Source organism: Miniopterus schreibersii (genome assembly GCF_964146895.1).
Source record: "Miniopterus schreibersii genome assembly, chromosome: 13".
Classification (NCBI taxonomy): domain Eukaryota; kingdom Metazoa; phylum Chordata; class Mammalia; order Chiroptera; family Miniopteridae; genus Miniopterus; species Miniopterus schreibersii.
This window is the reverse complement of record NC_138113.1, coordinates 10,742,441-10,756,701: the sequence shown is the minus strand read 5'-3', so window position 1 is coordinate 10,756,701 and position 14,261 is coordinate 10,742,441. Positions and strand designations below refer to the sequence as shown.

The following is a 14,261-nucleotide window of genomic DNA, read 5'->3' as shown; positions in this document are numbered from 1 at the left end:
AACATCTAATTTAAGGAAGGCAAAGACATTTTCTGTAAGACTAAGAATACATAAAAAGGTAAAAACACAATACTCACTTTGTAAGTATAAATGCTTACTAGGTTTCAAAACAGTAAAAAAGTCAAGTCGTGAGATACCTTATCATTCAATGCCAAGTGCTATAATATATTGAACCCACTGCAATTCTCTGACAGATTAAGAATTTGCTGAATCATCTGTTGTTCAGTATCCCATAAAACAGTATACATCAAGAGCACAGAACTGAAACTTAAGACTAAAGTTACACTTTGTTCAAAAAGTGAAAATACTTGCCCAGTTGGGTAGCTCAGTTAGTTAGAGCATCGTCCTGATAAGCCAAGGTTGGGACTTCGAACCCCAGTCAGGGCACATACAAGAATCAACCAATCAATGCATAACTAAGTGGAACAACAAATCCGTGTTTTTCTTTCTACCTATCTGTCGTCTATTACCCTTCCTCTCTTTCTCTAAAAATGAAAATAGCAAAAATACTCCTTTTTCCCCAAGTAAATTAACCAAGGATTACACATCCAAATTAAAGCTGTTCTGAACAGTGGAATTACTCCAATTCCTTACCACATTCACTTGACTAGTTCTAAATAACAAAAATATCAATATTTTTAGGATGGACTGGGTAAGTGCAAAAACAGTTGCAAAATATCACTCATCCATAACTACTGGAAGTTACAAGTTAAAAAGTGGAGTCAAAAATCATTTGGGGTCAAAAATTACTTCGAATTCTAGTTAAGATAATGGAGAAAGACTTCCGTGAAACCTTCTCTTCAAAGTCACATACACAAAGAAATACAAGAAATATAAATAAATTCTACCTTCATTTCAACAAATAGATATTGTAATTCTAACAACAGATGAAGACAAAAGAAGCTCAGGGCCCCATGAAGATACCAACAAGGAGCAAGTCAATTCATGTCTGAGTCCTAGAAACGTTTAACAAGAGGAGGTATCAGGTACCAGGCAGAAGTGAGAGCCTGACTAAAGGTTTATATAACAACACCCGAAGACCTAGCAGGAGTCTAAAGGTTTATTCTCTGGAAAATCTGGAATAGACACACTTTGAATTCAAGAACAAGAGACTCAATGGAGTTTGGTGATGAGACTAAAAATAGGGAGGTTTAAAAAGCCCTGTCCATACTCACAGAGTTTGCAAATATCTTTTTAATGACCCATTCTTAATTATGAATGCACACCCCGAAATCACCAATTATTTGAGGAAGGCCTCTAAAATAAAATATAGAATAAAAACAAAAGGGGGTGGAGGGGGCACCACTGAAAACTTGAAGGAAAAAGTCAGAAATACAAGAAAATGTCAAGCTATCCTCTAAGAAAAGATACTGTATTCATGAAACAAAAACAGGATGCTTTAAAAAACAAATTTTAAATAATAAACAAAAAAACTACTAGAAATTTTAAAATATGACAGCCGAAATAAAACCTTCAATAGAAAATATAAAGTTAAAGAAATTTCCCAGAAAGTAGAAGGAATTTCTATAAGCTGAAAAATAGGAAATTATACAAACAATCCAGAAGTCCAACACCCAATTAAAAACAGAAAATAAAGAGAAGAAAATTATATGGGGGGGGTGTTGGGAATGCAAGTAAACCTCAAAAAGTAAAGGACCTGAAAAAGCCCACCAAGTACCCAGAACAATGGATTTATAATAAAAAAGATCCACCCACTTAAAGCACACCATTGTGAAATCTGTTACTAGGAATTCAAAAAATTTAAAAAGCTAAAAACTTCCAGTTCTGGCCCAGTGTGGCTCAGTTGGTTAAGTGTGGTCGCAGGTTCGTTTCCTGGTCAGGGCACATGACCAGGTTTCGGACTTGATTTCCCAGTAGGGGGAGTGCAGGAGGCAGCTGATCAATGTTTCTCTCTCCTCCCTTCCTCTCTCTCTAAAATCAATAAAAACATATTTTTAAAAAACACTTCCAGAAACAAACGAGACCACAAATGGAGAGAATGAGAATGGTATTAAACTTGCCAGCAACATCAGGAGCTTAAAGACAATAAAGTAATGCTTTCAAAATCTAAAGGAAAATTGTTTCATCCTAGAATCCTATGCCCTGTCAAACTCCAATTGTGTGAAAGGGAAGAATTAAGGCATTATCAAATATGGGACGTCTCAAAAATTTCCCTCTGCCAAGCACCCCTCTTGTAAGAAGCTACTAGAGGATGATATACTCCAAGGCAGTGAACCAAAAACAGTCACACACAAGAGAGAGAGGCTAAGGGAATTCCCAAGGCAATAGCTGTTGTGATAGGCCTAGTTAATAACCAATCCATTATTGAAGCTGGAAGGAGAAAATATCTAGGAGAGGTGTCCAGGTTGGGGGCAGAGGGGAAATGCCTCTGATAACTTGACTGTGTAGAAAATCATTTTGAGGGGTTGTTGGAGGATGTAGGAAGATCTGACAAAAGGTAAGAGAAAATTAATCAAATAAAAGAAAATTTTAACTTCAGAGAAAAGGAAATAGTTATACTAGACTATTTGGGTAGACAGGGAATATTTACATGGGCATATTAAAGTAACCACTGGATATCAATTTAACAAAAAACTGGGATTAAGAGTAGAATGAGAGTATACAAGGTTAAAATTCTCATCTAATATTAAATTAATGACTCAAGCGCCCTGGCAGGTGTGGCTAAGTTGGTTGAGCATAATCCCATGCACCAAAAGGTCACTGCGTTCAATACCCAGTCGGGGCACATGCGCAGGTTGCAGGCTCGATCCCCAGAAAAGGGCATGCTGGAGAGAGCCATTCAATGTTTGTTTCTTTCTCTCTGTCTGTCCCCCACTCCCTTCTCCTCTCTAACATAAAATTTTTTTTAAAGGCACTTTTTTTTTTTAAAAATTTAATGACTCCAGAAATGGCAGTACAAGTATATCATTTGAAAATACAGAGTTATCTAACAGAACAAAGAGCTAGAGGATGCCTCTAAAGAACATGACAGGGGACAGAATAGGGATAGGATGAGAGACTGCTTTTTTGGTTACCATAAATCTTTTAGCAATATTTTATTTCAAATGTGTACATATCACTAATAAAAATGAATTTTTAAAACCTTTCAGAAAGCACAGTATAAATTATTATAAAACAGTCAATTGCTAAAGTCAACTTTCACTCCTGCAGGGTTATACAGAATCTCTGAAGCCTTCAGAACATCTGCATCATCTGATCAAGTGTATAAGATTAAAAAAAAAAAAAAAAAAGCCTGCCATATGCAAAAGACCATAGGTTCTCATGTAAAACTATAAAACTCTTAGAAAAAGTATAGAAAAATATCTTCAGGATCTAGGACCAGAGAGAGTTCCTAGACAACAAAAGCATGATCCATAAAAAGAAAAATAAATTAGACTTCATCAAAATTTAAAAATTTTGCTCTATGAAAGCCCATGTGAAGACGACAAGATATAGACTCGGAGGAAATATGTGCAAACCACATATCCAACAATGGATTAGTATCTAAAATGTATAAAGAACTCTCAAGCCCTGGCTGGTCTTGCTCAGTGGTTAGAGCACCAGCAGGAGGACTCAGGGTCCCTGCTCCATTCAAGCCAAGGGCACACACCTGGCTGCAGGCTCGATTGGGGGAGGCAACCAATCATTGTGTTTCACATCGATGTTTCCCTTTCTCTTTCTCTCTCCCTTCTACTCTCTCTGAAAAGCAATGGAAAAATATCCCTGGGTGAGGATTGAAAAAAAACAAAAAACTCTCAAAACTCAACAGTAAAAAAAATCCAATTAGAAAATGGGCAACTGACTCAAACAGACATTTCATCAGAATGTATACAGAGAGCAAATAAAGACATGAGAAGATTTCTCAACGCCTCTGGTCATCAGGGAAATGTAAATTTAAACCACAATGAGGTTATCACTACACACTTACCAGAATAGCTAAAACATAAAATAGTAACACCATCAAATGTTGGTGAGGATACAGAGAAATTATATCACACACACTGCTGGCGAGAATGTAAAACAGTACAGCTACTCTGGAACAGTCTGGTAGTGTCCTATAGAACTAAACATGCAATTACTATATGACCCAGTAATTGCAGTACTGGGCATTTATCCCAGAAAAATGAAAACTTCTGATCACAGAAAAAAACTATACAAAATATTCACAGCAGCTTTACTTATAAAAATAGCAATCAGCCCAGATGTTCCTCAATGGGTGAATGGTTAAACTGTGCTGAATGCACACCATGAAATACTATTCAACAATAAAAAAGAACTACTTATGCACAAAACTTGGACGAATCTCCAGCTAATTATTCTAGGTGAGTAAAAGCTAATTTCAAAAGGTTACATCCTGTATGATTCCATTTACATTACATTTGTGAAATGACGAAATTTTATAAATAGAGGACAGATTTTTGGAGGGGAGAAAGGATATAGTTATAAAAGAATACCCAGGATCCTCGTCCTTGGAACTGTTCAGTATCTTGACTGTGGTGGTAACTATATGAACGTGCACAAGCAATAAAACTGTAGAGAATTTAACACAGACGTACAAGTAAACTGGAGAAATCTGAATGAAAATAGTGTACTGCCACAAATGTCAATATCCTGGTTGTGATTATATTAGTTTCACAAAATGTTACCCTTGGGAGAAACTAGGCAAAGTGTATAAGGGATCCCTCTGTATTATTTTTTTACAACTGCATGTGAATCTACAATTGCCTTAATAAAAATTTCAATTAAAAAAAGTCTGCATAAGCATTGCTATTGATATAAAAGAAACAAATCAACAGTGTTCTCTGTTCTGATTTTGATACGTTGTATTTTTTGCCTCCCCAGAATAATGTTTTTTCCATTTTCTAATGTTTTACAACCTTGGATGCTCTGTTTCTGGGTCATACTGGAAACTTAATGTTCCATCACCAGTTGCTGTTTTCCTCAAAAACATATTATTTTTCACCTCTGGAAAAAGGGATAAATATCAAGCAATCACTTTTGTTTGTAACCCTATAAGGCACTGTCATCAAAGAAAATTTCTCATGTCAGATTTCCCTTCAGATGAGTTTTCTTCACCAAGATTTTATTCTAATAACCTTTTCAAATTCCTTTTCTTATAATCCAAATTACTTATTCCATTAACTCCCAATATTTATCTATTTGAAGGAAGCAAATCCATGACCTTTACAAGACTTATTATCAGTTTTATGGCTTCAGACTATGTTCTATTAACTTTAACACCCTCTGTTGCTCCTTTAAACTCTTCCTTTATGACCAATCTCCATAAGCAGTTTTCCCATGCAGATCTCCCTAGCTAATCACACAATTTATATTTTGTGCTTGTTGTAAATTAACACTCAACAAGCCCCCACTTCTCTATTCACCAGAGATGCTACCACAGCACAAACTGGACGGCCTTGTACTTTTAAAAGTTAAAACAGAATGCCATTATTTCTCCTATCATTCTTTCCATTTTACAAACCAAACAGAAATATCAGTATTTCCTTTGCCACATCTTATACACCATTATACACTATAATTCTTGAAAAGAAAATAATTATCCCTAACATTATCAGCTCAGCTCTATGTTATGCTGTAAATTTGCAAAGAACAAGTAACCTGAACAAATCCCTTAATATTTGGTGCTGACTTGTTACTTACTCACTCCTGTCAAAACAAAAACAAAAATACTGCAACTCTACTTTTCAAATTGAAGATGATGAGTAAAAGAATCATCCTATCAATTTTTTTCAAATACATAAAATGATGAAATTCTTAGAATAAGAAACAGGGTTGGATATGGATTCTAGAGAAATTTTCACTAATTAGCCATATAATCTTTTAGAAATTATTTCACCTGCCTGTTTCCTGACACTTAAATTTCATTGTAGGGAGCTTTCCTGCATTAATATTCCATGATTCTATACAAATACATATAACAAAAAGACAAACCTCCCTTCAATATCTAAAGGTGCAGACCAGTGATACTAAAGCATGGAAGTACTAACGGATCCTCTTTACTCAATGACCACTGGTTAACCCTACCTATCACATGGAATAGTGAGGGGCTAGCTGTGATCAGATGCTCTTTCAGAAAGCTGGAGTAAGTGTTAAATAGTTTTTGTTTGGGGGTTTTTTGGTAGTAAAATATACATAACAAAATTTACCGTTTAAACCATTTTTTCAACTGTAGTAAAAAAAAAAAACACCACACATAACATTAAATTTACCATCTTAAACCATTTTAAGTGTAGAGTGCAGTGGTGTTAAGTATATTCACATTGTTGTGCGATAGATCTTCAGAACTTTTTCTCTCTCAAAACTGAAACTCTAGCCCGGCCGGGCGTGGCTCAACGGTTGAGTGTTGACCTAGGATCCAGGTGATCGGGGTTCGATTCCCAGTCAGGGCACATGCCCGGGTTGCGGGCTCGAACAATGACTCTGTCATCATTGATGTTTCTATCTCTCTCTCTCCCTCTCCTTTCCTCTGTCTGAAATCAATAAAGATATATTTTAAAAAAAAAAACACAAAACCCCTGAAACTCTATACCCATTAACTAATTCTGTATTTCCCCCTTCCCTGTTCTCGGGGACTATCATTTTACCTTCCACCAGTCTACTTTCTGTTTCTATGAATTTGACTTTAGTTATCTCATAAGTGGCATTTGTCTTTTTTTGCATTTTAACAACTTTTAAGTGTATAATTCAATGGCATTAAACATATTCATATTGTTATGCAACCATCACCACTATCCATCTCCACAATCTTTTCATCTTCCCAAACTGAAATCTGTACCCGATAAGCAGTAATTCTCCATTAACTGAAACTCTGTACCCATTAAGCAATAACTCCTCAAGATCCAGTCCCCAGGCCCTGGTAACCACTATTCTACGTTATAAATTTGTCTATTTTATGTACCTCATATAAGCGATTTCACACAATATTTGTCCTTTTGTGTCTGGCCTGTTTCACTTAGCACAGTGTTTTCAAACACTGTCGTAGCATATATGAGATTTTTTTTTAAGGCTGAATACTATTCCACTGCATGTACATGCTATGTTTTGTGTATCCATTAATCCCTTGGACATCTGAGTAGTTTCTACATTTTGGCTACTGTGAATAATGCTACTCAACAGACAACAAATGTTGGCGATGACATGGAGATACTGAAACCCGGGTGCAGGACTAATGGGAATGTACAACAGTGCAGCCACTATGGAAAACAATACGGTGGATTCTCAAAAAATCAAAAAGAGAATTACCATATGATCCAGCAATTCTACTTCTAGGTATATATCCTGAAAGAACTGAAAGCAGGGATTTGAACAGGTAATTGTATGAGAAAATTCATTTTTGATAAGTCAGTCGTCCTAATTGGTATGAAGTAACATCTCATAGTGATACTGACTTACATTTCTCTAATGATTAGTGATGTTGAACATCTTTTCATGTGCTTATTGGTCATCTGTATATCTTCTTTGGGAAAATGTCTGAATAGTTTTAATCAATCCTAAAAATATGTGTTTGAATGAAAGAAATTCCTTAGGCACTCTGGCATTCCTGCAGCATGAGCCACTTGTCGCCTGAGTATCACAACAAAGCAGACACATTTAATATGGCAAAGGTTTTACTCATTTCTCTAAAAGGCAGCCTCTCCATATAAAATGGGCTCAGTTCAATTAAATCAGTTGTGTGTTTTTTAAAAATATATCTTTATTGATTTCAGAGAGAGGAAAGGAGAGGGAGATAGAAACATCAACGACGAGAGAGTCATTGATAGAGCCCGCAACCCGGGCATGTGCCCTGACCGGGAATCGAACCCTGATCGCCTGGATCCTAGGTCAACACTCAACCACTGAGCCATGCCTGGCCGGGCTAAATCTATCAGTTCTTAAATGCAGGTTAGTGGAACCATCCTACTCTTCCAAAGCTTAATAAAAACACTCAGAAAGACAACAAAAAGGATGCATTCATTATACTTTTCCTAGAGGCAAGAGGCTTTACCAATTGAATTTCTTACACAGAGCCCAGAGACTCCATTTCCCAATGAAAGATATTCCCTATGGAAAAAGTAATAAATCTAGGGGTGGAAGGAGGATTAACAATACCAAAAAGTAGTACACTCAGTAAAAAAGCCCACTAAAAATTTCTCCTTTGGGACAAGTCCATGTAATTATCATTATTACTAAAGGGTAATGCCTTCCTGAGCTTTACTGCCAAAAGGGTCATGGCCAAATCTGCTCATCCAAAACCAGTAACTCTCTTTAGCAAATATTTCTCAATCTTTGAATTTCCAAGACCGGTTTTACCCTAAAATTACTCTATTAGCCCAAACAGCTGATATTCTTAAGTAAAATCTGATCCCAATCTACATCACATATATAATGCTCAGAAAGTAGGTAGACAAGAAAATATGAAAATAAAACCAGCCACAATTCTGTATTAGAGAATTATGATTGTACTACCTGTCTGCAGCAGCTGCTTTCAATCATTATTTATCATGCATCCATGAAATGCAAGAACTCTTCTAGGTGCTTAGCATCTATCAGCAAATAAAACAAAAAAAAGACAAAGATCTCTGCCCTTGTGTAACTTATATTCTACTGCCCTTCCATTCACTTTGAGATTGGTGAGTGTGGAACATACATGTAATTTGTTTTTGCAACTATCTGCAATGAATCTGACCATAAATATCACACATAATGTCTAATATAAATGTGTAGAAATTGAAAGTATACAGAAAAATTTAAATACAGTAGTCATTCTGAGCACTGTAAGTAAGCACTATAAGCCTATAAAAATTATTTATTCCAAGAATCAATAACCAATAAGTAACTAAAATTACTGTGCCTGAAATAATGATGGCTTTCCTTAAATAGACAGTTTGGCCTCTCTGAACACCTGCAAGATAGCAACTTCTACTAAGACCTAAGGAGGTTTTAACAATCAGGTGATAATTCAAATTCCATTATCATTTATAATTAGATAATGCTTTAGATTTTTTTAAAAAAAGTAAAATAAAACAAAAAAACCCCTAGTCAACCGATAAAATTTTAAATGTCCTAAAAGTAGTGTACATTCAAAGTACTTCTAGTCATCTGCACATTAGACAATTGGCTAGTTTAGACTATCTAGACATGCACTGTCCAATATGGCAGCCAACAGCTACATGTGATTACTGAGCACTTAAAATGAGGTTAAATTGAAATGCACTATAACACACACACTGGAGAAAAAGAATGTAAAACATCTCAACAATTTTTACTCTTGATTACATAAAAAAATTTTGAATAAAGTGAGCAAAAATGTATTATTAAATTTTTACTTTTTTTGGTTAATCCTCACCCAAGGATATTTTTTCCATTGATTTTTTAGAAAGAGTGGAGGAGGGTGGGGAGAGAAACAGCGGTGTGAGAGAGACACAATGATTGAGTGATTGCCTCTGCACAAACCCAAGTGACCACTAAGCCATACCAGTCAGGGCATCTTCTTTTACTTTTTTAATGTGGCTACTAAAAAATATTATCTTTGTAGTTCACATTATATTTCTTTTGGACAGCACTAATTTAAGACAACAGTAGACTTCTAAACCTGCACACAGAACTAATACATTGTTGGAACTGTACTCAGAATTTTATACTTCTGTATTTATTCATTTCTCAGCTTACACTGTTCAACATACCATGTAACAAAAAAATCAAACATATCAAACATTTTTACATCAAAATATGAAAGTCTCAGAATCTAAAGTGAAACTGTTTAGCAGAGCACTTTCAAATATTTGGGTGTCCACTGTGTGCAGGACATTCATTCCATAAAGTAATTTGTTCTGCCACCCTTGAGCAACAGAAGGGTCACATATTCTATATATAACTAATATATACTGTGTGTTTACAGTGAGTGTGCCTGGGACCATGCTAGGCGCTTTACTCTCATTGACCCATAGAAACCTCACAACTACCCTATGTGGTACTATCATTAACACTAAAGAAACTGAAGCAGACAGAGGTTAAGTAACTTGCCGGAGTCCTACAACTACTAACCTGTGGAACCAGGATTCCAACCCAGAAGGCTTTATCCAAAACCACCACACATTTTCCCAAGTAAAAGGACGACACAAAAACAGTATGTCATTATCTTACCAGATTATGTTTCAGTGGAGTGTATACCCATTACAAAAAGAGTGGAGTAGATGGAGTTAATGCTTTGCTTCCTGCTCTCCATTCCACCCTTCTCAATGGCAGGTTAAAGCTGACCACCTGAATTAAATTCTTGATCTTAAGTTTATTCTATGATCCCTTTCCCAGAAAGGCTCTATCCCATTCCTCTGGTCCAATTCCTATCTGTTCTTCAGGCTTCATTTTATTTTATCATGGAGAGAGGAATGGAGGTAGGGAGGGAGAGAGGAAGAGGGAGACAGAGGGAGAGAAAGAGAGAGACAGAGACATGGATTTTGTTGTTCCACCCATTTATGCATTCACTGTCTCTTCTAGGTGCCCCGACCGGGATCGAACCCGCAACCATGGCATATTGGGACAACGCTCTAACCAACTGAGCAAACCCAGCCAAGAGGCTTCATTCTAGACATCATCTCCATGCAAGCCGACAAAGACTTCCCACGATTGAGAATAGTCACCCCTCCTTCCTATGCTTACCTCTCTTGTAGCTCTTTCCACACTCCATTGTGATTGTCCTCACTAGATTGCTCCTAAAGGGGTCTATTATCACTACTTATCACCAGTGCCTAGCATTAGGTGCTCAATAAATATTTGCTGAACTATCTATCTAACCACCTAACCCACCCAGCTATAGCTAAAGTGGAATATTAAAAGTAAACTTAGATATCTTTATGCCAACAACAACAAAAAAGTAAACTTAGAGGTAGGAAATGCTAACCCACAGGCAGAGACAAGTTCTAACTTTCACGAAATTTATGACAGGTCAAGTATAATACTCAGGAAACAATGATTAGGATATGACTCCCCCCTCCAAAAGGAGAGGAGTAAAATAAAAATCTATTTTAAATGATCACTTGCCCAATTCAATGTCAGTACAATTTGTTTTATGAGAATGGATTAAGTAGTTGATATATATTTGTCATAAGAAATCCAAATCAATGATTTCAGTAACGCTACAAACTGTTTGAAATCAGCTTAATTTTGACAACTTCCAGAGTTCAAAGAAGACTGCAGTTACTTTTAAAAATCATCTAAATATAAAACTAGTTACATTTAAACAAATGAGTTTCATTGCACTGTCCCAAAACTGAGTGCTGGCCTTCAAGTGACAGAGGCAACCATGTGTCCTTTAAGGTAAGTATTATTGGGAGCGGGTTTCACATACAATTCATTTAACACAATCTGTGTTAATGCCACTCACTTTTCCAACCAGAGTCAAAAGGGACTTTCCTAGAGCCTTCCCTTTTCTTTTCCTAAACGAGAAACTGATTAAAAAGGTCAATCTTCACAATTACACTAAGTAATTCTGAAACACGAGGTGAAAGTACATTAGATGTCCTAGGGCTATGACTGGCAAAATACTTTACTGTAAATTCTGGCGTAAAGTAAAACAGGTTTTGAGGTGAAGAAGAAAAAAGCTGATCATCTCCCTTTAGACTGCTGCTTCTGTTGTCTCAGAAAGCACTGTCGAGGCAAACATGCCACAGAGTCCCACCCCAAGCACGAAGAGCCTCCGAATGTTTGACACATCAATGAATTAGTCAACGAGGCCCAACTCACTTTTCCCCTCTAATTTGCTTTAATTATTCCTCACACAAATCTTCAACTTTAAGTTATGACCATATGGAATCTTCTATTTACCCTGAAGTATAAACCAGGCCTTTACCAAATGACTACTACTGCTTCAATTCCCACCACTAAAACTGAAATCCTTTACAAGTACTGACATCTAGTAAAGACACACAAATACGGAAAAAGCCAGTCTAGTCGCTTAAAGAGATAGTATTGTAATGCTGCTTATTTTGTAACAACAGGCACTGAGCAGAGTGGGAGACTCGAAAGCAAAAGACAGGATAGAAAGCAAGGGAAGATCCCGCCCCAGTAAGCTCGAAGCCGATTCAAACAGTAACTTGGGATTGTCGCCTAGAATCGGAATCACTGAAACAAAGGCGTATATTACGGGAAGCAAGATGTCTGGAGTAAAAGAAACGGTTTGCAGCTACAGAGCCTATAACAACATCCTTCCACAGGTCTTACCTATGGTGGAAATAAAGGTGGTATTGAAGGCATCATCCGAAAAACGAAAAAGGACGCAGGTCTTCCCCACTCCCGAGTCCCCGATCAGGAGCAGCTTGAAAAGCAGGTCGTACGTCTTCTTCGCCATTGGGAGGAGCGGCTCAGGCGCTCGCCGCTGGCGGCCCCAAGGGATCGGTCCCTCTCACTATGGCCAACTCCTGACTCGGGCGTTCTCAGGCCGGAGGACCGGGGAAGCGTGGGAAAAAGGAGGGCTCGAGAGGGCGCGGGCGACCTACGAACGGCCTCGTCGAGGAAAGCACTGACGGTGGCGGCGTTCGGTGCCTCCGAGGGCGGCGACCGCGGCTCCGCAGCCTCTCCCAGCTGCTCCGCCCGGTTCCGGGGAGTCGGTCGGGACAAAATGGCCTCCCCTCCCCCCTCAGGGCTGCTCGGCCGGGACGCTCCCACGGGCGAGCCAGCAAGATCTGCTGTCGAGAGTGCTCGGCGGGCGTGAGGACAGTCTCTGTCCCGTGCAGAAACTCCGCGCTGGGACGCGGCGACTGCAGCGAAGGAGGACCCAGAGCCGACCAGCTTCAGCTACATAGCCACAGGAAGCCGAGCCGCCCGGGCCAGAGCCACCTTTTCCCCGTGCCCTCTCACGCCGGCGTGCGCGCTGCCTGAGGCTCACGCAAGGACGTACGCCCGCCCTTCCCTCGCGCCCACGCCCTGCGGTCCGCCTCTGCGCACGCGCGCCAGAGGGTGTGGGGAGGGCAGGCGAGGGCGGGGGAGGAGCGCTGGGTCTCCGAGCCTCAGTCTGAGGCCTGCGGGAGACCGCAGAGGGGTGGGGCGAGAGGGGGCGAGAGGGGGCGACAGAGGGGGAGAGAGGGCGAGGCCGCGGGCGCGCTCCCTGTGGCCGCCTGATAGGGTGCGCGGGCTTAGGGTCACGCCCCGCGGGGGTGGCGCTGGCTACTGACTGCGCAGGCGCGGCAGGCCGGAGTAGCCCTTTAACCCCCACTTTTCCCTCCGGGGGTCGCCCTCCCCGCTGAGCTGAGGAGACTCCGGCCTGTCAGCGACCCGGTGTCGAGCTGGTCTTGACGAAGCGACCGGCTCGGTGGCTCCCTGTAAACACAAGAAAAAAATAGCGCCCTGGGTCATTTAATAGCCTCTTTGCTAAAATGAGACGCATCCCGCAGTGCCCTCCATCGTGGGCTAGTCGTGACGGGGGGAAAGCTGTATCCCGTGTTACTTAAGGAGCAGGAGTTTGCTTTCAGGAGATTTGAAATGGAAAATCTGGTCGGCACGATGGCGAGGAGGGCTGAGGAACGCCTGGGCGCAGCAGGACCGACCCGCCACGTGGACTCCTCGGCGCGGCGCCGCGTGGGGACCCCGCTCCGGGCCTGGGCGGTCCACTTAGAATCCGGAGAGCCCGGGAGCGCTGTGCAGAGGAGGCAGGTCCCCTCCCTCCCGCCGAAATCGAGCCACCGGCGTCCCAAACTGAAGGAGAGCGAAGCCAACCCCACCCCGACGCTGCCTCCTCTTGCACTCCCTTTCCACACGCCTCACACCCTTCCCTCTCTCCTGTCAGTGTTATTTGTAGCTCCCCTTTCCTCCTCTCCCTTTCTGTGGTTTAAATAGTCACACTCCTGCCTTACCATTATGGGCGTGCTTCCCGGTCCAAAGCACACCCAAGATGGCAGAGCAGTGGAACCCGGGCTGGTCCAACGTGGCAGGGGAAACCCTGAGGCATCTGAAAATAAGAAACAGGGATTGAGAAAGAAGTGAAAAACTGCATTTTGACACCCCACCACCACCAGAATGTTCGCATGCTTAAAATGTAATTAAAATTAGTCTTTCAGGCAATTAGGGTAATCCCATTTCAGCTGCCCATTCTTTAAAGACATGGTTTACGGTCTTCCTTCACTACGACCCCTACGGCTTCATTACTAAAGATACTCGTCTTCTCTAGTACATCTTGCTCTTCAGTTTGTTTCTGTGTTCTCTCACTTTAGTGTTTAGTCTTGTCACTTAAACATTATTCTTTCTTTCAGTTGGGAATGTCTTATGATAAT

At 40.0% G+C, this 14,261-nt stretch overlaps 1 protein-coding gene across 2 annotated transcripts in view; it reads right to left on the bottom strand.

Annotated features, from left to right (window-relative positions):
• RAB10 (RAB10, member RAS oncogene family) overlaps positions 1-13,879 on the bottom strand; it is a 51,850-nt gene extending 37,971 nt beyond the window's left edge. Inside the window, exons 1-2 of one of the 2 annotated variants that reach the window (XM_081156833.1) lie at positions 13,845-13,879; positions 12,217-13,311 (exon numbers count right to left, since the gene is read on the bottom strand). In XM_081156833.1, the coding sequence (XP_081012959.1) occupies positions 12,217-12,343 (127 nt within the window). In that variant the 5' untranslated portion in view covers positions 12,344-13,311; positions 13,845-13,879. The other variant, XM_081156832.1, reaches the window with a different exon arrangement.
• Positions 13,880-14,261: the final 382 nt, after the last annotated feature.